The sequence below is a fragment of the Lethenteron reissneri genome, chromosome 23 (genome assembly GCF_015708825.2).
Source record: "Lethenteron reissneri isolate LAM-NWPU_2019-01 chromosome 23, ASM1570882v1, whole genome shotgun sequence".
In the NCBI taxonomy this organism is placed as follows: Eukaryota; Metazoa; Chordata; class Hyperoartia; order Petromyzontiformes; family Petromyzontidae; genus Lethenteron; species Lethenteron reissneri.
The window spans coordinates 1,079,230-1,104,673 of NC_083801.1; the positions used below are offsets into that span (position 1 = coordinate 1,079,230).

General features: G+C 49.8%; 2 protein-coding genes across 13 annotated transcripts in view; one reads left to right on the forward strand and one right to left on the reverse strand.

Moving 5' to 3' along the window:
* LOC133345817 (transcription initiation factor TFIID subunit 6-like) overlaps nucleotides 1-15,850 on the forward strand; it is a 30,173-nt gene extending 14,323 nt beyond the window's left edge. For 10 of the 12 annotated variants that reach the window (XM_061556825.1, XM_061556823.1, XM_061556821.1 and 7 more), the window contains 6 exons: nucleotides 121-195; nucleotides 7,269-7,295; nucleotides 8,242-8,367; nucleotides 12,214-12,369; nucleotides 13,348-13,734; nucleotides 14,355-15,850. In XM_061556825.1, the coding sequence (XP_061412809.1) occupies nucleotides 121-195; nucleotides 7,269-7,295; nucleotides 8,242-8,367; nucleotides 12,214-12,369; nucleotides 13,348-13,734; nucleotides 14,355-14,945 (1,362 nt within the window). In that variant the 3' untranslated portion in view covers nucleotides 14,946-15,850. The remainder of the gene's footprint in view (nucleotides 1-120; nucleotides 196-7,268; nucleotides 7,296-8,241; nucleotides 8,368-12,213; nucleotides 12,370-13,347; nucleotides 13,735-14,354) is intronic. The other 2 variants (XM_061556819.1, XM_061556829.1) reach the window with 1 other exon arrangement.
* Nucleotides 15,851-17,348: 1,498 nt separating this feature from the next.
* On the reverse strand, nucleotides 17,349-25,288 carry CFAP410 (cilia and flagella associated protein 410). The gene is made up of 7 exons (XM_061556830.1): nucleotides 25,023-25,288; nucleotides 22,302-22,320; nucleotides 22,086-22,132; nucleotides 21,454-21,683; nucleotides 20,228-20,414; nucleotides 19,479-19,566; nucleotides 17,349-18,595 (listed from the first exon to the last, which is right to left on the reverse strand). The coding sequence occupies exons 1-7, from the start codon at nucleotides 25,100-25,102 to the stop codon at nucleotides 18,473-18,475; spliced, it is 774 nt and encodes a 257-aa protein (XP_061412814.1). The 5' UTR covers nucleotides 25,103-25,288; the 3' UTR covers nucleotides 17,349-18,472.
* Nucleotides 25,289-25,444: the final 156 nt, after the last annotated feature.

The following is a 25,444-nucleotide window of genomic DNA, read 5'->3' on the forward strand; positions in this document are numbered from 1 at the left end:
GTCAAGAAGCAGCCCGTAAAGAGCCGCATGCGGCTCCGGAGCCGTAGGTTGCCGACCCCTGATCTAGCCTGTACCGTCTTGCACGTAACGGTTATGACCCCCTCCCCGCCCCTATGCCAGAGCCTGAGTGACTCTGCGGCGGTGTGGACCACACACTACGGCTGCCTCGCCGTGCTGTGCGAGCTGGGACCAGAGGTGTGGGTCACACCACCACCATGCTGCCCTTTTCACGATGCTTATCATTGTCGGCCTCATGGTAATCATTTACTACACTTGGGTTTTGGAGCTGTTTTTATACTCATAGAGAAATGTATTTTACCAGGTAAAGGCCACTGAGCTATTAGCCCTTTTTTATTAGCCGCCTGGTCACACATGATAGTTCAACGAAGTGGCTTATCACGTGTGGGAATTTATAGTAGCAGCCAAATACTCTAAACGCATGGGGAGAGCGAGTGAAATGTTCCTTGGTTCTTTCGGTAAAGTCACGTCGAAAGAAAATAAATTAAATAATAGAATACGACGTTTCGATTACAACACAAGCAATCGTCATCAGGTAGAAAACAAACCTAGTGAACTTAGAAATGCAATGCAATCCAATACAGAGAGTTGGCCAACACAACAGTTAGCACCGTACCTGGTGGTTACGTTCTTCCAAATGTAATCAACGACTTCCACGACGATCTTGACTGGCGTCTTTTATTGATAGAATTTTTGCACAGCTCAGTCCCGCTCTCCCTGTATGTTTCCCTTCCTTCTTTACGGCCGGGGACGAGCCGTTCTTTCTGTTCGCCTCTCTCTCCCTGATCTTGCCGCTGGCTGGCGGCGTGCTTGGTTGTTGGCGAAGAGAGGTTTGTGCAGCGACACGGTCCGGACTCGAGGCTTCACACACCGACCCCTGAGTCCTCCGCTGCCCCTGCTCATATCCCTCTCGGCGGAGCTTAGCTCCGCCTCTAGCCACGCCCCCTCGTGGAACCTTCCCGATGGTTCCCGAACGTTCCCCTTTGACTCCGCCCATTACCTTAGGCCCAGATATATCCCCGCTTGGGATTGGATACCCGCTACCCGGTGGTGGCCATGCGGTTACCCCTTTCCGCCCATTAGATGGCGCTCTCTCATTACATCACCACCCTCCTCCCATAATGAAAAAACTAGCTGTCCCGGCTAGGGTCAATATTAGAGGCCGACCAAAATTCGATTTAGGTTTCGGCGCCAAGAGTTGGCAAATGGCCACTTTCAGCATACTTTCGGTTTCGGTCTGGTTTCGGTTTCAGCCGAAACTGATATTGACTTGCGGTCATCAACCGAAGATGTATTTTTAGAATATAACGCTAGTGCGACGTCTATCTCTCTGCCTATCGGCCGGTCAGTCGGCGCTAGGCAATCCCATGCGATAGGCTGCAGACACACGTCAGCAGCAGCTTAGGAGCAAGGTTAACGCCGCAACCATGTACAATACTGCTAATGTCAACAGACGGCAGCCTGCATCTGCATCCGTGGGTGGAGTCTCTTTGGCGGGACGACAAGTCTACACGCATGTTGATACCGAGATTCGAAGTCTGACAATATTGATTTTCAGTTAGTTAATAGTTCCGTAGCGAATTAGTGATAACGAAATTACGAATCTGAGTGAAGTAGAAAATTAAAGTTAATAAACAGAGCAGTTAATCACTAAAGTCGATTATGATGCCAGCAAGGCGCTGCAACCTGCTGGGCGAGAATACGGAAAAAGTGGTATTTCTTAACTACAACATTCGTTTGTTTGGATATAATTACTAAGTAAGTAACGCCTAAATATTTGATATTTAGCGACTCTTACTGCAGGCTCTGAATGATTAGTTCTAGATTTCTTTTTCATTAAAATAGCATTGCATCATGACATATTTCATAGATCTTGTAGTCTCGGCCGAAAGTGTAGTTAAACTTTCGGTTTCTGCTTCGGTTTCGGCCGAAAGTGTAGTTAAACTTTCGGTTTCGGCTTTGGTTTTGGCCGAAAGTCAATTTTTAACTTTCGGTCTGGTTTTGGTTTCGGCCGAAACCAGAAATTCAGTTTCGGTCGGCCTCTAGTCAATATAGTTACGAGTAATGGAGAGACATGGTAAGAACCCAAAGGTAAGAAATATAAGGCCATACCCAACAGGGACAAGGCTATAAAATTAAGAATTAACTTTGAGAGTAAAAGAAGTAAGACAAAACCCATAACGCAGGTAGAGTAATAACATGCAGCAATGTCAACAAAACCGAGATGTTTTGGAACGAGTCCGCGACGCCGGACCATCCGCGGTAGCCGCAATTCGGTCCGCATTGGCCGACACATCGGGAGGCAGGACCGGCGATTGAGGAGTAGACAGATCCGTCGCAGTCGGGCTGGTCCGGGCGGGGTTACTGCCTGCAATGGCGGTCAAGGATCTGGATGCTGTGGGCGGCAAAACAGAATCCCACGGGGGATCACCCTGTAACCGCACCGGCCCCAGTTTGTCGGACACGTCAGACCCCGGCAGACTAATTACTGGAGATGAAGAAACGACATGCGGGGAATTGAATGGTTTCAACTGAGATGGGTGGACGAACGACCGACGACGACCCGCCCGAATGCGTACACATTGCGGACTTCTAATCTCAACCTCCTCAACAGGACCGTGCCACGTCTTATGTAATTTGGGAGAAGTGCCAACGGGCACCTGAGGGCAATGTAGCCAAGCCCTGTCACCAATGGACCACGGCATATCTTGGCCGGACCTGCGCGCACAGCGCTCATTGCACGCCAGTGTCTTTTCGGTATTAATTCTAGCCGCCTCCCGAGTCTCAGAAATCCGGCGCAGGGAGCCCCAAACATGGTCCGGCAGGGTGGATTTCGTGCTGCCAACAGGCGCCCCCAATTGACCATCTATAGGTGGCACATTTTTCCTCCCATGCATAAGAAAAAACGGCGAATATCCCGTGGAAGCATGCGGGGCTATCCTGTACATTTGGAACATGCATCCTGTACACTTGGAACATGCAAATCCCAATCAGCCTGTTTAGTATCTACAGCCTGACAAAGCATAGCGGTCAAAGTCCGATTTAACTGTTCGACCATACCATTGGTCTGAGGGTGGTATGGCGACGTCCTGATTTTCTTAGTGCCCAGTGCGTCGCAAACATCGCGTAACAATTTAGAAGAAAAATTACAACCTTGGTCAAGCCATCGGCCACCGAGAAAAATATTCCATCCCACCAAAAGATATTTGTTTCCCCTAGGAGTGATTGGAAAGGGGCCCAGTACATCCAGCGCCATTAACTCGTTGATACGCGATACTGAAATATATTGCAGCGGCGGATGACACTTCTCCTGCGGTGGCTTCCTCCGAGCACATTCAGGGCATGAATGGATACATTTAGAAACATGGGCAGTCATGCTAGGCCAATAGTAATCTCGTTGCAATGTCAGCAAGGATTTTTGAACACCAAGGTGCAACAATTTTTCCCCGTGCAGCACGCGAATCAAGCCGTCACGTAGAGCAACGGGAACAACAAGCCGCCAGCGATCCAGCATATCATCCCTCCACATCAAAAGGCCGTCATGAAAAACCAAGCGGCCACCCTCATCCGACTTAGAAGACTTATGTGTATGTTCTACTAGACGCCGTAAAGTCCGTAAGGAGTCGTCCAGCAGCTGCTCGTGCACCCACACAGAGCGCAGAAGCTGCTATAGTCAGCCGGAGCATCTGCGTTGTGCGCGATTGGATTGGCCACCGCGGACATGACAGGTCACGGTAACGAGGCAACAGGCGCACAACGACTCGTTCCAGAGGAACACGCGCAGCGATGCGCATGCAGCAGTCACGACAGGGCATCCGCGTTACAATGCGGGGAGCCCTTATGATAAACCACATCGAACAAAAACTCCTGCAATATCTCGAGCCAACGAGACAGCTGGCCGGCTGGTTGCTCGACTTTCAGGCAGTACTGGAGGGGCCGCATGATCAGTGCATTTCCTGCCGTAGAGGTAGGGTCTGTATTGCTATACAAAATAAACAATCGCCAAAAGTTCCCGTCGAGTGACGCAATAGCGACTTTCCGCAGGGGAGAAGACACGGCTGCCATAAGCGACCACCTTTTCGACACCGTTTTTCACTTGGAATAAGAGTACCGATGCCCGTATTGCTACCATCGATGTCGAGGGTAAACAGCAAGGAAAAATCTGGATATTCAAGTGTGGGCGCATCTGACAATTGTTCGTGGAGAGCCACGAACGCAGCTTCCTTCTCTGGACCCCATCTGAACCTCTGATTTTTAGCAGTCAATTCGTGCAAGGGTTTAGCGACCGTAGCGAAATTTGGCACGAACCGACGGTTATACGAAGCAAATCCGACGAAACTGCGCACATCACCCACGCATGTGGGGGTTGGCCAATCACGAACACATGCAATTTTCGCCGGGTCCGTGGCAATGCCATCGGAACTGACAACATTGCCCAAATAACGCACCGAATTTTGCAACAAGGGACAATTTTTCGGCTTGAATTTCAAGTTAGAGCGCATCCTATCAAAAACAGAGCGCAGGCGGCGGAGGTGCTCATCAAAAGTGTGACTGAAAACAATGACATATAAATAAATGAGGTAAGTGTCCCACTGCAACCCGGCCAAGACGAGCTCCATTAAGCATTGAAGCCGAATTCAACGCCATCGGAACGCAATTAAACTGAAAAAGTCCCTGAGGCGTACGGAAAGCAGTTTTCTGTTTCGATGAGTCATCCAATAGCAATTGCCAGAACCCGGAGGACAAATCGAGAGTCGAGAAATACCACGCCCCGGACAAAGCATCAAGGGAGTCATCCATGCGCGGGAGCGGATACCCATCGGCCACTTTGTTCAACTTGCGTAAATCAACGCAGAATCTGAGGTTACCATCCTTCTTCTTAATGAGCATGCCCCACGGGCTATTTCACGGCGAAATCATTTTTGCGGCCAGCATGTCATTGACAGCGTGTTGCATGTGTGCTTTCTCCACCGGACTCATTCGATGCGAATTTTGACGGATGGGGCTGGCGTCACCCGTATCAATATGGTGCGACAAAAGGGACGTGCTTTCCAAATCGAAATCTTTTACTAAAGACATCTGAGAATTCACACAAGTGAACACAACTTGTTCCACTGCTCGGACGACAAGGATAAATTCTCTCCACATAACTCTGCGACCCACCGATTGTCCAAAATAGAAGAGGGATGAGTCGCCCCCACCAGTGGATGCGACTCAACCCCGTCGTGTTCCGAAAAGGCGGTGGTGGCATGGGCCAACACCGTGCCAGCAGGAACAACAACCGCATCCGGCCCCCCATTAAGAACCTGCAAGAATGGGGCCTGCTCAGAACGAACGATCGTCTGTGTGCTAGCAAGCCTCGGGTCGCAGTATTAGATGGGGTCAGAAAGACGCCAGACGCCGCACTATCGCATCGGATTCCCTTACGATAACGCAACGGCACTAGCATTTGAGAACCCGGCGGAATTTCGACCGTGACATCAGCTAGCGTCTGTACGGCGGCACACAACGGCGAACGCAAGAGCGGGGATAGTAGGAAAAATGATTTGCGACCCGACGGCATTTCCAAGCAGCCCTGGTCCACCAAGATCTTAACAGGCATTCTCCGAAGGAAATCGGTGCCTAACAAACAGGGCACGGCCAGCAACCTGGAGATCAAAACCGGCCCCGACGCCACGACATCACCGATCGCAATATGGGCGTCCACCTGGCTGATGATGCCCATGCTACCGCTGTTAGCGGCGGCACAAGCGTCAAAGGCTGGACGGACTTGCGAAAGGGGGATCGACAATAATTGAAAGATAACATCAGAAGTTATCGTAGCGGAAGCCCCCGTGTCCACGAAGACGCAAACATCCACCCCTGAATCGAACCAGGCACAGCCGAGCATTCCGCAGCCACCGCAACCACGTGACGCGCTAGTTTTTTCCATTGTGTTACCGAAATGGGCCATCCTTTAGCAACCGAACCCGAACACCCAGCGTCAACACACAACCCACGATGTGAATGAATGTGCCCCGTGCCATGAGATGCATGAGGTGGTGAATTTGGCCGGTGTCCAACGCATACCGACTCGCCTGTGTGGGAGGATGTTGAGCCGTCGGAGCAGCAGCCGAAGTCGGTGAACGAGGGCGACCCCGGCAATCCCTCGCGTAGTGGCCCAACAGGTCACACCTGAAGCAGGTGGTCGTTGAGCTCCCCAGTCATCACCCCGACATGGCCTGTTGATCCCTCGGCGACGTGCAGCATCGCCCCGTCTTCGATCCCAAGGAGGAACCGCCGCCGCGGGATCACCCTCGGAAGCCGCGTCTTCAGGTGGCATGTGTACAACTTTAGTTGGTGACCACCCCTTTGGCTCCCCGTCTCGGCTAGGATCACCCGTCCACGCAGCCATCTGCGCCCCCTGCTGCAGGCTCTCGTGTGCGTGAAGGCATCTGGCAGCCCATCGAGATGACTGCACAGCATGACCAAACGCCGGTAGAAGCACCCCCATGTCCCTTGCCAGAGCCAACATCTGTTCCATAACCAACGAGTCAAGGCACTCTTGTTTAACATCAGCGTAGGCAGCCACAGCCAATGCCATCAGAGCACTACGGTAGGCGAGAGGAGACTCGGAGCTTCCCCGCCTCCGTTGCATGAACTTGGTTTGTAGACTTCCGCCATCTCAGTGTACGCATCTTGTAAAGTTTTCTTCTTGTCAGGGGAAATCGACCTGAACACCGCCAGAGCGTCGTCATCCAAGACGTTCGGCAGAGCGATCAACGCCTCCTCCGACCAATGTACTGACCGAAATGCCGCCTCGAACCGCCAAGTATAAAGTCGCTCCAATCACCTCCAGCAGCGACAAATTATTTTAACGTGCGTAAGCCGGCGGGTGCGCTCGGCCCCGTTACGTCCAACTGCAGCAGCGGCCCCCGCAGGTTGCGCACCACGCGGCTCTTCTGAAATGGCGGGCTCCGACCGCGCCCTTGCCGCGCCGCCCAAGATGGCGGCGTCCTGCTGGCCTCCACACAACTGGCCTCAACTGGTTGTGTGGAAGTCCACTCCGAAGCGGCCAGGGGAGAGAGAGAGTGAATGCACCTGTGAGAGCCTGGTGAATTTTGGAGAGAGAAATGGGCAGTTTGAGATTTTTTTTTTGAAGTGTGGTGCAATGCAACGCGGAGAATCGGCTAGCACACAGTTGGCACATGGCCTGGTTGATTGCATTCTCCAAAGATTGTGTCTGTGTTTTGTCTCCCTCTCAAATTTAGCAATCTTTGGAAGAACGTAACCACCAGGTAAGGTGTTGACTGTTGTGTTGGCCGACTCTGTGTTAGATTGCATTGTAATTCTAAGTTCACTAGGTTTGTTTTCTACCTGATGACGATTGCTTGTGTTGCAATCGAAATATTTTATTCACAAAAGCTTCAAATCAAGTTAGAGTGAAATGTGTTGATAGTCTTTGCTCGGTCACCAATAACCACAAAAACGATCATGTTCACTGGGGTTTTCAACTAATTTTATCTGTCCCCAGGCTGGTGACTAACAATGCAGAGCATAAAAACAGGCATTATCAGGGGTTGGGATCAAACCCACGCCCTCCTGCGTACCAGGCGAGGGAGATAACATCTCGCCACTGCGGCGCCCCAGTCACCATTATCGGCCCCATCGTCATCGTAATCAACAGTAGTCATTGAGTACACTTGGGTCTTCGCACCATTCGCATAGCACGGGACTATCACAAAGAAAGATGCTGCTGTATTTTACAGACACAGTCTGCTCTATTTGGTCGCAGCAGGAAATGTTGCTCTGTGTGTAATCCCGATTGAGTGTGGCGGTAAGCTGGCGGCGCAGTAGTAACACCCGTGCCTCACAGCAAGAAGGGCCTGGGTTCGATTCCTGACTCGTGCTCCTTTGTGTGTGGAGTTTGTATTTTGTTCCCCGTTCTGAATGTGCTTCTTCTGGGTTCTCCGGGTTCCTCCCATAGCAACAACAAAAAAACCCTCGCATTGTTACTGAAAATTACTCGATTGGGATTACACACAGCAGCAACGTCACCCCTGCTGACCACGGAGACTTGGCAGCACACTCCTGAAAAAGTATCTGGAGACTGAGGCTTTCTTGGGTAAACAAAGGCAATAATAATGATACAACAAGAACAATAATAATAATGAACCCTTGGGCAATGCGGCACCCCTCTCTGCCATGTGCTGTGACTGGGGCGGTCACCACTGTGGTCCCCAGGTGATCTCCTCGCTGGTGCTGCCCCGCCTCAAGCAAGAGGGAGAGAGAATCCGGTCGATCCTGAGCGGGCAGGCCATCAGCAGTGGCGATCTCTTTGGCGCCCAGCGCGTGGAGAGCATCATCCTGGTGAGATTGGTGGCGGTTGTGTGCTCTGAATGTTTCCATAACCCGGAGGAAGCCCGTGCAGAACAGAGGGAAACTATTCATCCTTTACAGAGAGAGGCGCCCAAGTAGGGAATTGAACCCAGGGCCTTCTTGCTCTCGTAGCTTGGGTCAGGGTAAGTGTCAGCCTAAGGGTGAGGGGCTAGGGTCTGGGTTACGGTCAGTGTTCATAGGTGATGGCCCTGGCGAGTGTTAGGTTCAACATCGCACGGTATGGGTAAAAAGAGTATTCCAACCTGCACTGATTATAATCTGTTACGATGGGTTATTCTTGTCACTCACAGAATCGATCAATGGGGCAGTGTTGGTTAGGGTCATGGTCAGGACTAGAGATATGATCATGGTTAGGCATGTAAATTGTATCTCATCTGGACTGTCATCCTTTTCAGTCTCATTTTGTCTGTTTTCTCTGTATGGTCTGTTTCCAGCGTACCTGCCCTGTGTCGTTCTGCCTCACCCTGCCTCGTTCTGCCTCACCCTGCCTCGTTCTGCCTCACCCTGTGTCGTTCTGCCTCACCCCGTGTCGTTCTGCCTCACCCCGTGTCGTTCTGCCTCACCCCGTGTCGTTCTGGCTCACCCTGCCTCGTTCTGGCTCACCCTGTCTCGTTATGCCTCACCCCGTATCGTTCTGGCTCACCCCGTATCGTTCTGCCTCACCCCGTATCGTTCTGCCTCACCCCGTATCGTTCTGCCTCACCCTGCCTCGTTTGTGCCTCACCATGCCTCGTTCTGCCTCACCCTGTCTCGTTCTGCCTCACCCCGTATCGTTCTGGCTCACCCCGTATCGTTCTGGCTCACCTTGTCTTGTTTTACCTGTATTCTCTCTCACCGGTACTTTCTTGTAAAATTTTGACGTGAAACTTTCATGACCGCAGGAATTCATATTCTTGGTTCTTTCGGTAAAGATGTCATCAACCACTTTGGGTCATGACTTGATTTGTGTTTTCTTATCAACTTTTACCGTCAGCAGTGTGGATGGGTGTAGCGAGGTGCACTGCCCTCCCCCCATCTCTACCCCCCTCTCTCCCCTGATCTCTACGCCCCCCCCCCCTCTCTCTCTCTCCCCTATCTCTACCCTCTTCCTCCCCTCATTGTCTAACACACTTGGACTGCGCCCTCGCCTTCCAGCTCCACCTCTATCTCTGACCCCCCCCTCTTTCGCCCCCCTATCTCTGCCCCCTCCCTCCCCCCATTGTCTAACGCATTCGCTTTACTTGTGTAGAGGAGTCATGTGAGCAACCATGAACGGGCGAACAGAGGGAGGTGCGAGCGAGTTGACAGCCGAGGATGACGTCATGTCACGGGTGCTGTAAGGGGGTACTTAAGGGGGACCCCTTGACGAAAGCGGGGTCGTGGGGAACCAGGGAAAGGATCGGCTGGAAGAAGAGAGCTAAGGGATAGCCGAGAGGAGGGTCCGGAGTATTCAGTAGGGATCGGCTGAAAGAGGGTTTCTCTCTCCTCGTCGCCGGACGGTGTTGGATGAGCCCCCCGTTCTGGGCAGACGAGTGAGAGAGCCCTAAAGGATAGCCGAAGGCAGGGCCAGGTACTGTTGAGAGTCCGGGGTAAGGACCCAGATAGAGGACACCTACCTCTGGTGTGAGTTTAACAGTGTTTAATAAACGGCAACAGCCTTGTAGTAAATCCCGTCTCCGCGTGGTCTTACTGCACAACACTTGTGTAGTGTGGTAAAATACGCGGTGTGCACTGTTGGCCGAGGGCAACCGAGGGTAGGCAGGTGCGTGTGTGCAACGTGAGGTTGCACGAGCAAACCTCCACCTCATTAAGGGGAGAATCGGGTACAGATGGGGTCGGCCCGGGGTTGCACGCTGACACCGGAGGTGTTTCCAGGGAGACGTGCGATAAGGGGTGATTGATGGCCTGATAAGCGCCAGCCTGTCTGGCCCTAAAGAGACACAAGGGAGGAGCTGGATAATTGGGAGGAGGATATAAGGAGGTGCGTGATAGCGGAGTGGGAGTTCGGGTTTGCTGGGACCAAGGTGAAGACATCTCGCCGCTGCCGCTCAAGCCAGGGACGGACCTCAACCCTCACGAGTCGCCGGGCGGGTGATGGTTGATCTCCCCGCCCGGATCGGACGAGTGAGTGGGTCTGAGGGAACGTAGGCGAGGGCAGCGGTGCAGAGTGAGGGAAGCTGCGTGCAAGCCTCTGTGTGAGCGAAGCTGTGTGCAAGCCTCTGCTGCTGTGTGCATGCTCTGTGTGAGCGCTGCTGTGTGCGAGCTCTGTGTGAGCACTGCTGAGTTGCAGAGCCTCGAGTGCGGAGCTACCGCGAGCGGGAGCTGCTGTGTGCAGAGCTGTGAGTGCGGAGCTGCTGAGAGGAAGAGCTGCCGCAGAGATAGGGGAAGTTAGTTAACAAAATTGACCGTATAGACAGAGACAGGAGTGTCTACAACTGAATAGAGTAACAAAGTGTAAGCAGGTGACCTGTAACAACATGTCTGACTGAGTGATTTTACAAGACACTACATTTGTACTTCTGGTGCTTTGCTCCTACATTTGCGCTGGCTGCCCCGCCTGTGCTGTTTACGCCGCACAGCTTTGCTCACTTTGAAAGCTCTTATATGCAGTTTCATTTGGAGGCTTGCCCCCTCTTTTTTCTCCGCATGATGAAGACTGCTTGTGTTGCGATCGAAACGTGGTGGGTTTTTTTACTTTTATTATTTGCATAAATAATTAGTTATTTATTTCCTATCTACGTGACTTTACCGACAGAACCAATAATATGACTTTCTTGTTCGTTTTATTTTGGTTGCACTGCTGTGGTTTTATGGACCACACGGTCCATCTTGCTGCCGTCTGGTTTATTCTGACCATTATGTGCATATTTTTTGTAAACGTATATTCTCCACCAATTTGATTTTACACTTGTTTACCCAGCAAGGTCTCGGTGAGTCTAGACATTTTTTGCAGGAGGGTCCTGCCAAGTTTTCACAGTTCAGGGACAATGTTGCTGCTGTGTGTGATCCCCATTGAGCGCTTGGCAGGTAATTATTACCATTGAAAGTTTTTGGCCAATACCAGTTACATTGTAAGTGTTTTTTGAGCTATGGGAGGAAACTGGAGAATCCGTAAGAAACCCATGCAGAACAGGGGGAGAACATACAGACTCCACACAAAGGTGCCGGAGTTGAGAATCGAATCCCAGGGCCTTTTTGCTGTGAATCACAAGTGTTGCCGACGTGCCACCCTGCCATCCTACATGTATCATCACTGTCATCATCGTCATCATCGTCATTGTCATCATAATAATTGATGTGAATGTTCTTCTTGGTTCTTTCGGTAAAGTCACGTAGAAGGGAAGTAATAAAATAATAAAAATAAAACATAATAAAACAATTCTCACGACGTTTCGGCCACAACGCAAGCAGCCGTCCTCAGGTGAAAACCAGGTCCGTCGAGGCGACAGAGTCTGAATGAAACAGCACACGAGCTTGGAGCATATATATAAGCTGGGCGCATTGACAAAGGAATTTGCATATCAAAAGGAATTTAGCATATTTATGGGAAATGCAGGAATGTGATTAGTACTGAGGACGGCTGCTTGCGTTGTGGCCAAAACGTCGTGAGAATTGTTTTATTATGTTTTATTTTTATTATTTTATTACTTCCCTTCTACGTGACTTTACCTGAAAGAACCAAGAAGATGAATCCCTGCAGTCACGAAAGCTTTAAATCGAGATGTGAATGTTGATGAGTTACTTGCCCATTAATGTTGGGACTTGCCTTTGTCTGTCTTGTCCCTTTGCTGCCCTCTCCTCTGCTCCCCCTGCCCCCCTACCCCCGCTGCCCAACAGAAGCACTGCGCACCGGTGCTGGCGCAGCAGCGCGCGGTGCCAGACGTGGTGCCCGCGTACTGCAACGACTATGGCTGGCTGGGCCCCGCGCTGTGTGAGCACGTGCTGCGCGCTCGCTCGCTCGCCCTGCGCTCCACGCTTTCCTTGCAAGCACAGGTCAGAGGGTGCTGTCATGGGTCCGGGGGTGTCCGCTCTGCTCCCACTCCTCGTCGTGTCCCCTTCTTTCCCAGTCTACTCTCCTTCTCTCTCTTCTGTCCCTCCTTCTCCCTGTGCCCAATCCCATCTTCGCTCCTTCTCCCTCCTTGCACTCCTCCACTGGAATGAACTTGCCCTGTTTATTAAGCAGCACTGCCCATAGACTAACACTGCCCATAACACTGCCCATAACACTGCCCATAACACTGCCCATAGACTCAACAGTGCCCATAGACTCAACACTGCCCATACTCAATACTATCTCTGTATATTCAGCTGTCTCTTTCCTTGACCTTCTATTTCTCTCTTAAAGCCTCATCTCTTCTCTATTGCCCATTCTCATCCCTCACCCCTCCACTTCTTCCCGTCCCTCCCCTACCATTTCGTGATCTCTAAGTACCCCTCTTTGGCTATCACTCATTCCGCAATTGTTGTACGCCCCTGCCATCTGCATCATTCCATTCTGTCACCGCTTTGTAAGCTATATCAGAGAGTGCCTTTAGTGAAGTGAGGGGTACTTAGTGAAGGCACTCTAAATATAAATTAGAATTAGATTGGTGTCTTGTGTGTTCCCCGGGGTTGCCAACAGGCTGAACGTGAAGAGGGCTCTGTTACTAGTGCAGGAAACTTAGGGCCTGAAACACAAAGGAAGAGACGCGCAGAGGTGCAGAGATAGAAATGGAGCAAGATGCACACAGAGTCTCTCTAAGAGGGACACCATGACAGATGTAGAAACAAAGAATGAGAGGGGGACAGACACAAGGTCCTCATGGCAAGACTATCCAAGAAAAACACTTGACGGTTGTATATAAAAACAGACTTTCCTATTGTATACAAGTCTAAGGTCCTCTGCGGCTTGTATTTTGCGTTCTCCAAGTTCCTCTGCGTCGTTGTTCACACACGGTCATCATGTGCCCCTCTCCGTGTGCCGTCCGCTAGCGGAGCACGGTGGGAGCTCAGAGCGCCGTCCCAGCCAGCGTCGCCGCCCAGGGCCCCGCGGCCCCCAGCGGCGTTCCACGACTGCCGCCCACCCCCGCCAGATCCACGACAATGGCATCCGCGGCACCAGCGGCAGTGGCAGGGCCCCCGTCCGGCCGAGCGCTCCCCACGTCGGCGACGCCATCGGCGCCGGGTCCCCCGTCGGCGAGTGCCGGCGCCGCCTCCCTCGAGGCACGGTGCTGGGCGGTGGCCAAACCAGCGATGGCCGACGGGGTCTTAAAAGAGCGGCTCCTCTCCCCGTCGCTGCCACCACCACCACCGGCGCCAGCCAAGCAGCTCGTGGCAGTATCCAGCAGCACGGCAGCGACGGCGGTCACCGTACCACAGGTGAGTGGCGCTTGCCCCCTTGCCCTTTCTGGCTACTTCGTTTGGGTTTGAGAAACAAATTGGAGGAAGGTGCAAGCCGAAGGGCTGTAATTAGAGGTTGACGGATGGCTCGGCAGGTTCATCATGGACATGTGTCAGAGCACTGAGCCAGCTACCGCTGAGGTCCTTGCTTTGGATGCAGGTTTAGCCACCCATGATTAAATTGAGGGTATTGAGTGCAGTGGACTAATGGACTCGGTTTCATCAGTAATGACTGTAATTGTGCTTTTGGAATTATTTAATGAAACAGATAAACATGTCCATAAATCTCGCAGCAAAGGATGCACTACATGGTGACATCGAACAGACCCAGGCCTCATTAGGTCTGATTATCCACACAAGGCGACACCTATTCTTATGCCCTGTATTCATGATCACACGTTTTGGTCCTCAGTCTGGGACAAATCAAATTAGTCGTGCAGTCATTAGTGACCTAGCAGGGTAAAAGCAACACACTTCACTTGAGAGCACAGTTCAATCATCTGACCTCAAACCAGGATCTCAGTGGTGCTGGCTCCGTTTTCCCCAAACATCGACCATGAGTACGGCGAGCCGCCCAGCTCCTCATGTTTTACCCGCAGGTTCTGTCGCTGGTGTCGGTCACGTCCTCTGCGGCTTCATGCCACACCACCACCTCCCCCACGCTGGTGAAGCTGGCGTCGTCCGGAGCGCCCGGCGCAGCCCCTCACAAGTTCATTGTCGTGTCACTACCGGCCTCCACGAGCCGCTCTCCAGGGGGCCAAAAGTCGCTGGCCCCCACACTAGCCCAGCTGCAGCAACAGGTGGCACTCGGACGCCCGCACCCTTCAGGGTTCCTGCTGCAGGCCTCTCCTGCGGGGACGCACCACATTGTGCGGCTGCCCGGCGTGCAGGGACAGGCCCTGGGCAAGGCCCTTACGCAGATCGCGCGTGGCCAGGCGCTCACGCTGAAGCCGCAGAGCTCCCTCTTGGGGCAGGCATCCGCGGTCGAAGGTCGAGCGGTGGACCCGCTCGGGTCGGCCGCTCAAGGCCGGGGTGCGGAGTTAACCGTGGAAGCAAATGTGATTTTAGCGCAGATTCAGGCACCACCGCCGCTTGCGACCAAGGGCCCGGTGGCTGCGACCACCATTCAAGGCCAGATTGGGTGTGCGCCCTTAGGAAAGGCTGAGGTTTCTGACCAGCAAAGGCCCTGAGGTGTAGCAGTTTTGCAGAGAAGCCAGGCATGTTAAAAGTGGAAAACAGTGGATCACACGTGTTATTTGCATGTTAAAGGAGATCGCTTGATGTCTCCTCCCCTTGGCTACAGCATCTCTTGGCTTAAAGATGCTGGTTTTTCTTACCCAGTTACCAAAGTATCACCACTAACCCAGACCCAGAGAGTGGGACAGGGACCCTGTTGAGCCAGCAGCACTAAGCCCACAATACAAAATTCATGAGTTGATTGATTTCATGAGTTGTCATTCATTGTTTTCACGTTTATTTTACGTTTCCAAGTTTGATGGAAATTCAATTTCAGTTTGGATTTAAAGTCATGAGTCATCTAACAACTCATCCCCACTGCCAACATCAGGTGATTTCTACCACTTTGGGGGTCCCAATTAAATTTGATAGTTATTTGTTATGCTGTTTTACCATCATCTCATTTGTATTGCTTTTCATGCTGGTAGCCTCCAACCAAATCCTCCTGAATGTGCTAAATCTCACCGGATCTTGAAAGTTAAGCCGGGTGGAGCCTGGTTTTGTAGGTGGGAGGATGTGAGGTGGCCAGGGGGTGAATCCGTGCAGATCTGGGCACTCACAGTTTCTTTACAAGTGCCACTCATTCGTGAGAAAGTGGCCACCATCCCAATGCAGGATCCTCGTGAAGTGCTTCGAGACTTAGTGTTCCTTTTCTAGGTAAATATTTGGTCTTGTTAAATATGACATTAATTACATGTTCTCATCCAAAGGACCAGTGGTTAGGGTTCTTTGTCGAGAATCACTGCGTGTTTGGCAGTGTGTTGATTCGTTAAGCACTCTGCTGAGTCCCACAGGGGCACCGTTGTAAGGCCTGGGATGGTGCTGTCCTGAGACTGTTTAATAAATTACTGCAAATGGACCAAGTTTGAAGTTGTCTCATTCTTGTTGCTTGCATTCTGTTCTCAAACATGACCTGTTTTGTTTCATTTGACCTTGAAATAGTTCTCCCAGTTTTGTGCCGTCGGTTGCATCTCATGTCCGTTTATAACTCTTGCAAAGCAGTGCATTACCCATGCAATTAGATTTCACAGAACTACTTTTGAGACCTCTTCAGATAACTTTAATTCAAACGATTCCAATTTATTATATTTCATGGATAAAAATATCAGGAAACATGCACTGATTGAATAACGTGCTTCTTAAGGAAAATTATTGGTATATTGCTCTTCATCAAATTCAGATTTTCATAAGCATTCCATTCCACTCTCAAGTCGTTTGTGTCATCAGTGTGATTAATATTTGCATTGAGCAACTGTCGCAGGTATAATTATTGTGTTGCTCATTAAAGTCTCCAACATTCTAATTAAACTTTAGATTACTTTTGGTTTGCTTCGATTAACCCTTAGGTCCATATTTACACGTAGAGTGGAATCATTATCGAGGTCACGATTACTCGATACCGAGAACGACTAACAGGCTATGGCGTTGGCTGGGCAAGTTAAGGAGTGGAGCATGCTGCTGGTACCGTGCATTTCTTCTGCTGTTGCTGCTCCCTGGTGCACGTTAGTGCTGGTCATTCGTGTGCTGTGTTCTACCAGTGGAGTCTGCCACAGCAAACCTGGAACTGCCTGGCCAGCTGCCACTTCATAAATAGATGAGTAGACTGTGCTCGCATACATTCAATACAGTACTTATTTTACCCGATGAACACTCTCAGTGTCCACTGAACGGATCGTTTTGATCGCAAGCTTCGGCACCGATAACACCCATTCACCTGTCTCGGCATCACCCGGTATTCGGAAGCCACTGGAGCTATGAACTTTTAAATCTAGATTGAAAACTAATTTCTTTAAAACTGCTGTTTAGTTTTTTGTCCTTCCCCCACACCTCAAATAAACTAGCTTAGCTACATACAGTGCCAAAGAAGTTCAATTTACATACCCTAAGAGCAATAAACATTACTACTAGAAAAGAATCTGGTTATTACATCTGTACGCTTGTTAACTCCTGATCGAACAACCAAGTAACCACTGCTGTTACCAATTAAGTTTATTGTGGTTAATGAGCTCCTGAGAGGTGCCGTTGACATTGAAAGTGTCACTTGATTTGCAAAGGGAGAGTGGTGGGACCAGTAATTTTTTTAATGAAGTGCAGTTTCCAGTGATTTCTCTCGGTCAGGGTATACATTGAATCCTGGTCTTGTGCAAAGTCTTGGGATGTGGTAGAGCTCACTTATTCTTTCGTAAAGCTTATGTACAGGTAGTATTACGGATTCAGTTTTAAGTAATTTAGCCGTTCAATTGCTTTGTCCCCAAGCTGGTGAATTGCAGATGAAACCACCCTCTCCATCACCTTCAAATTTATATCCGAGTGCGTGACGTTTTATGGCATGTGGTTTGTAAATATAATAACACCCATTTAACCTTGCTGGACATTTTTTATTTGACATTTTTTTTATCATTTCAACATTGAAATGTACTTTTCACATGGCATGCATTTACACACTTGTGAACCAAGGTGAAATGAAAGTGCAATTTCTATTTTAAAACGTGTTGTCAAGAATGTTCATGAACACTAACAACACTGAAAGGCTCACAGATGATAATGGGATTCCAAAACCAACTACATGTCATAGGCAAGTGGCTTTGCAAGAATCTCTTTTTGCTGTTGGGCTTACTATCACTCCAACCTATCAGCTTTATATTTGTTAGGCTTCTTCGTCATAACCTCAACAAGTAGTACAACCCACTGTAAAAGTGGATTGATTTTCTTCAAGTCGCTCAACCCTAATTAAGCCCAGTTATTTATATCCAACACGAGAAGAAACAGTCGAAAGGTCCTCAGAATATGTTGATGGTACCAAAAGCTGGATAAGAAAAATCTTGTAAGATAACATTGCTGCACATGAACTTTTTTTATATCGCTCAAATCCAACATTCGTGTTGTTGCCAATCAGTTGGTAACATTAACATTTTCATATGTACAACAAATGAAAAACACCCATTTAGAGTATTCTTATGGCACAAAATCATGAGGTTCTTTGGAGTTGCATTATTACAATCACTGCACATAGATTCACCTAAAGTATGTGGTTCATAGTTGCATTTAGAATGTGCAATTGCTCACTACAGTTGTCGTGAGTTGCACATAGAATTAGAATTTTCCATGTAAATTAAAATATAAGCTCTTGACATTCATTAATATAGATCATATATCAACAATAGTTCCATGCAAAAATGTATACTAAATGAGATGTAGTTAATGGTGCATGATAGTTTACACAGCACACATCACAGTAATGCATAGCGCAGCGGCATGTGATGCTTGTACGCAGCTCTCAAAACCATGACCCTAGTACCATACTGCATAGCTCATGATAGCCTTCTGCAGTACAATTCAGTAGTCTTAAAATATAAAAATGTGGGATTACACATAAGTACTCTAAACATCTGCAATGTTCATCTTAATTTTTAACATGTTACGTTGAAATATTTAAATATACAAACACTCCCCACCCATTTAGCACGTGGTGTGGTTATTTTCAGTTGGTGAGCTTGCTCTGTAGAAGCTGCAGTCGACATTCAATTGTCTTGTGGATTATCTGCAATCCCTCCAAGTCCAGTTCCTTCACCAGCAGGAGCACAGCGCTCAGCACATTGGCATTCTACAAAAGGGCAGCCGTGAATTAAGGTACAATAGAATAAAAACAATCACACTCTCCATGATGCTCCACTCACCAAAAGATACAAGACGGGTGATAAACTGTATTCTACCGATGATAACAAAAACACTCCAAAAAGACGCAAATCAAACTTGCGCCTGGTGCCAACAAAGTTGTACAAATGTGGTCTCACCTACTATAAAAAATACAGTGGGGGGGGGGGGGGGGGGTGGCACGTGCCCCCCCAATGATCCGATCGAAATCCCTAATTTTTATCGGATCATTGTGGTTTATTAGTAATAATTCGGCATTTTGCGACCCCCACTGCCACTGTGTAGGATATTATGTGCCAGCGATTCTATACGATGATAGGACAATAGTCTGAGTCCATAATTGGCAATAAGTAACGGCAAAGCAGTTCTAAGTGACTCAGAATTGTGCGCAGTTGCGTATACAGTACACGACTTCCCTGAAGGCATTCACCTTCAGCGAGCGCGATGTCGATCACACACGGTTCGAATTCGACCCGCGATCGATTGCGTGCGCCATCGCCGCACACGAGTCAAATAACAAGCAAGGGATAAGTCCTTACTTACTAACAACTCCTATCATTATTCATTGCTGGAGGGGTTGCCCCCCCTCCCACCTGAAAATCCTGGCTCCGCCATTGGGGGGGGAGGATTTGTGCCTTGCAGTCGATGGAATACAGTTATAGAGACAAAGGCAAGGCAAATGACAAGACGAGGCTTGCGAGAGTACAATCGAAAGAGAAAGTACATTTTTACGGAAAATAATTGAGAGGGCTCACCGATCACTTCACAAACAACGTTGGTATCTGTGCAACTAATGATAATCGAGTGAATATGTGGCATATGGAGGGACCCACTTTGGAAGGGATTTTTACTGGAGAAGAGTTGGAGCAGGAGAACTTGTCAATAGGTAGAAGCTTCATGCCAAGCTGTTGTCGTATTTTACTGCAGAACAAAGCAAAATATTAAGAGGGACACGCCATATTTTATCATTGTTACATGCATTTAACCAGGTAAGCATCACCAAGTCTCAACTCTTTTTCCGGGTCCTATCAAGTTGTTGCATCTATATTCTTGGGTCTTTCGGTAAAGTCACGTAGATAGGTTCAAATAAAATAAAACTACGACGTTTTGATCGCAACGACTGCTTGTGTTGCGATCGAAACGTCGAAGTTTTCTGTTATTTTTGATAATTTTCTTTGAACCTATCTACGTGACTTTACCGAAAGACCCAAGAATATGAATTCCTGCAGTCACGCAAGCTTTAAATCAAGATTTTGTTGCATCTAAAGGCACTGTTCCTGTGTGTAATCCAAAATTTAGTAACTGGTATGTAACCAATGCCAGTTACATTGTATGTTTTGTTAGATATTGGTGGAAACTGGAAGAACAAGGAGGAATCCCATGTAAAACACGGAAGAACTTCCAAACTCCACGCAGAACGATGCCCAAGTCGGGTATCGAATTCAGGCCCTTGCCATGACGTGCAAGTGTTAGCACTGGGCCACCCTGCCGATCATGTTTGGGAATGTGCCCTTTATGGATATTCCCAGTCAAAAAATATCTAATTAGCGCCAAGGCAAACAATATCCAATGGGAATCTTACTTTGTTTCTATGAGGCTGAAGTTGATGGGATCCGTGTCTGCTTCAGTGAGGCTCTCGTTGGTTCCATCTCCAGACTGGCTGATGTGATCATTTGACTTCAGAAGCTCATTCTGCACCTGTGCTGGATTTGGTGATGTGATATCCTCCCCTTCCTTCTGTGCTTGAGCCAGTTCTTCCTCTGTGACAGCTGAAATGTGGACCATAAATATTACATTCGATTAATCTTTTTTTTTACGAATCCTCAAGGATGTTGTGTGCAATCGTTTCAAAGTATTAAATTGTGTTTTTTAAACTACAATGAGTGGTCCCCAACAGAAGAAAGTATTTAATGTAGTGGGCAATATGCATGAATGGTGCGAACTTGACACAGCTGACCCCTTCACTGATCTGGATCTGTATTTCCGTGGTTACTTTGATAACGACAGCGTTGTCATTGGCGTCACATCTACGTAGCTTCTCGCCCGCTATGTTCTCAATCTTTGCTGTCTCTCTTCCTCTTCTCCCTGTGCTCAAGACATGCTTTCGCTCTTTCTCTTATTGTCCCCCTTCACTGGAACAAACTTCCCCTCCACATTAAGCAGTCACCTTCGCTCACTAGTATCATCTCCGTACTCAACTCCCTTATTTTCCCGAGCTCACACCATAACCCCTTAATCTCCCCCTCATAACCAGCACCGTTACTTTTCCCTCTTCATATTCTCATTACATGGCTATCACTTATTATCCATTCAATCAATCCATTCATCATTTCCTGTAAATTTTATCAAATTCACGCATTTAATATTTGCCTATTACTTCCTCTCATCTATTTCATTCACCTCATCTCCACCATTACATTCACACGCTGTACCATTGTTAATTATTTGTTAAACGCCTTCATTAAGGTGCTACATACATTCCGTTAAGATGAGATCATGAGGCAAGGGAATGTCCATTCAAAACTCTCATTGAAAGAAGTTGGACATCACACCATATTATAACGGCCTCTGTAAGGTGATATCACAGAAACTACTTCTCGGGTCTCTTCCATCACCAAAAACATTTTAACTCGGCAGTCATTGGTAACTGGGCCGAGACTATCGCTTGCTACACTTGAGAACCTGGCTGTCTGGACATTGACTGCATGTCCCAGCGTGGGTATATCAGCGCTGTCATTCGGGATTAGCCCCCTGAGCCATCCCCAGCCATCTCGGTAGGTTTAAAAAATCAGGGTTTTGGTTGCGTACCCTGGTTATCCAGCTTGTGCAGACCAGGCAGATTCCGCAGCACACACATACGATAGTGGTGGGGGTCGGTCCCACAGCAAGGGTTATCAGCCAGCCAGAGCACACGCAGATGAGGCAGGGTTTTGAGGTGCCACAGCTCTGCCAGGCTGACGACTGCATTTCTGCGCAGGTAGAGCTCCCGCAGGCCCACGCATTCTTTGAAGTCCTTCAGCGTGTCAATATTGTTCACACTGCAAGATGTGCAACATGGCAATTTGAAATCGATCGACTTGCGATGTCAGCAATAACCGCATGATAGTTTGTTTTCATTACATATCCATATACAGATGCACCTTTCGATGGGTACTTTCAGAAGTGAAATTATGAAACTGGGGTAAAGGTGTGAAAAACAAACTCGTGCATTGTGGTGTGTTGAGCCATGTGATCTTCTGCTCATGTTTGGGAAATTTGACTTCCAATAAATATTTAGTTAAATCGGAGTAAAAATGAATGATTATATTACTTCCTCTATATGTACAAAGATAAGTGAAAGTGTAATTGTTAATATTCATAATTTCGGAATATGCAACGTGTTAGTTTTCTACGGAATATTTACTTGTAAAATGGTATGGTATATATTTTTTTAATCTTACCTTAATGTTAAAACTTCAATATTCGGCATTTGCCGAAATATGGACACCTGAGACACACACAAAAGGGCATACACATTGTTATGCAAACAACACTATCCAGTCTGGACAATCTATACACATTAATTGATTTATCATTCTGAACTGTTAACGCTCACATCGTTACATTTACTCTACAAAACTAGTGGCATTATTAAACGTGCATAGCACTATACTTACATCTGAAAGTTCACTTCCCCTGGATGGGGTAAAAGGAAAACACAGTGTTAAAAGACATTCTTGATTTTAAGCTTACGTTACTGCAGGAATCCATACTCTTTGGTTCTTTCACGAAGGTTGAAAAAATAATAATAGATCACGACGTTTTCATACTGCTGTTATTTTTTCTGCCTGAGGACGACCGCTTGTGTTGCACTCGAAACGTTGTGATCTTAATGTTTTCTACCTACGTGACTTCACAACCATGAATAGCACTGACCACAGATAATGCAGCAATTCCTGTGGAGCAAGTCAAGTACATTTTATTTTTGTTTACATGCGTGGCGTCGTGCCATTCTGGCACAAATCTCTCCACTCAAAGCGCCATCATTAAAACCCAACATGAAATTAGAACCTTTGAAACAACAGCATAAACCACTGGGGCCGTATTTCGGGGAAAGGCGGGTAGGTGCAGTTGAGGTGACAACATCAATGCAAGTCGCATGCAACCAAGGTAGCAGCTTCATATGGAATTTATAATGGGAAACCTCTGATCCACAACCCTTACATGCTAACTGTCCACAGGCACCAGCACATCAGCGATATTGTTCCCAAGATATTGTTTCCTTTTTTGTCCAGACACCCCAGGGGTTGTAAAGGTCAGCTGTAGGTGCTCAGCTCCCTGCTTTGCGGACAAAATGTAAATATATTGTATATCGCTCGCTCTCAATACACTCCACTCACTGGCAGGCGTGGTGGGATAAAGTGTGGGTTCTCCCGCCTCTGCCAACACATCTACTCAACGTGGAAGAGTCGACCAAGCACCATGTCGAGAGCTCCCTTCTTTAGGCAAAGGTTCAACGCGGTGTCGTGGGCCGCCGTGGCCTTTCGGCGTTCGCGCGTTACCAATCGGTGGATTCATTACCAACATTTCCCTGGGAACGGTTAAATTCCTTGCTTTCTGAACCAGTGACCGATTGCTGTTAAACAATGCGTGGTTATTTTATGTATTGTATAATAGGACCCATATCTCAGAGGGCGTCCCTTGTCTGTAAACATCTGGAAGGCAGATCAGTGGCATTGGTTGAAGAGAGCCTGAACATTCTTCAGATGAGACAATGAATGTGGTCCAGAGTTGTGTCTCGTGTTGCACCAATGCTGCTGAAATTATGCAATCTCAGAAAAAGTGTGGCTGATGGGATGTGTAAAAAGAAAACTATTGCTTATGTTGAGTAACTGATATGGAGACGAATAATCGTGAATAGTACTTGTCCACATCTCTGTGTACACCCCCTAGCGCCTGGCCAAGCCATCCCCTCCCCTACTTTCCACCCCCCCACTCTCTACCCCCCCCCCAACTCTACACCTCCCCCACTATCCACCCCCCATCCACCTCCCCCACTATCCCCCCCTCCCCCCACTAATCCTTCTCCACTTCCCTCCACCATCCCCCTTTCTCCACCTCCCCCCACTATTCCCCCCCTCCACCTCCTCCCACTACATCCCCCCCACTATCCCCCCCTCCACACACTACCCCCCGCTACCCCCCGTCCACCTCCCCCCGCTACCCCCCCTCCACCTCCCCCCGCTATTCCCCCTCCACCCACTATCACCCCCCTCTCCATCTCCCCCCACTATCACCCCCTCCACCTCCCCCCACTATCACCCCCTCTTCACCTCCCCCTACTATCCCCCCTCCACCTCCCCCCACTATCTCCACCTCCCCCCCCACTATTCCCCCCTCTCCAACTCCCCCCCCCCCCCCACTATTCCCCCCTCTCCACCTTCCCCCACTATCCCCCCCAACCACCTCCCCCCATATTCCTCCCTCCACCTCCCCCCACTATCTCCACCTCCTCCCCCCACTATTCCCCCCTCTCCAACTCTCCCCCCCCCCCCCACTATTCCCCCCTCTCCACCTTCCCCCACTATCCCCCCCAACCACCTCCCCCCATATTCCTCCCTCCACCTCCCCCCACTATTCCCCCCCCCACTATTCCCCCCCCCACTATTCCCCCCCCACTATTCCCCCCCCCACTATTCCCCCCCCCACTATTCCCCCCCCCACTATTCCCCCCCCCACTATTCCCCCCCCCACTATTCCCCCCCCCCCCACTATTCCCCCCCCCCACTATTCCCCCCCCCCACTATCCCCCCCCCCCCCCACTATTCCCCCCCACTATTCCCCCCCCCCACTATTCCCCCCCCCCACTATTCCCCCCCCACTATTCCCCCCCCCACTATTCCCCCCCCCACTATTCCCCCCCCCACTATTCCCCCCCCCACTATTCCCCCCGCACTATCCCCCCCCCACTATTCCCCCCCCCCACTATTCCCCCCCCACTATTCCCCCCCCCACTATTCCCCCCCCCACTATCCCCCCCCCCCACTATTCCCCCCCCTCCCACTATTCCCCCCCCCTCCCACTATTCCCCCCCCTCCCACTATTCCCCCCCCCTCCCACTATTCCCCCCCCTCCCACTATTCCCCCCTCCCACTATTCCCCCCCCACTATTCCCCCCCCCACTATCCCCCCCCCCCACTATTCCCCCCCCCTCCCACTATTCCCCCCCCCTCCCACTATTCCCCCCCCCTCCCACTATTCCCCCCCCTCCCACTATTCCCCCCCCTCCCACTATTCCCCCCTCCCACTATTCCCCTCCACTTCCCCCCCGTCCCCCTCCTTCCCGCCCCCTCGCCGCCATCGTCGCCATGGCAACCGAGCCCCGTCCCCTCGCTCACCAGCAGTTGAGCTTGCGGACGCTGGACAAGTCGCCTGCGCGCGCCCGCGCCAGCACCAGCTTCTTCGTGAGAGTCTTCATTGCCGCTCTCTCTCTCTCGCCGACTCCCTCTCTGTCCACGCTCTCTCCGCCCTCGCCTCTTCGCACGAACCCCGCGAGCCGAGCCCAAGAAGCGACGCCGCCGTCGCGACAGCGCCCAACACAGCCGCTTACTGCGCACGCGCGTGGTTAACCCAACGCGCCGACGTCACCGCGCTTCGTTGATTCCGTACCAGCGTGGTGACGTCACCGCGGTCACCGGCGTGGTGACGTCACCGCGGTCACCGGCGTGGTGACGTCGATGTTGTTACCAACGGCGACGTCACCATTGTGAATAAGCGCGGTGACGTCACCACTGGTTCTTGCTTTCCAACAGCTGAGAAG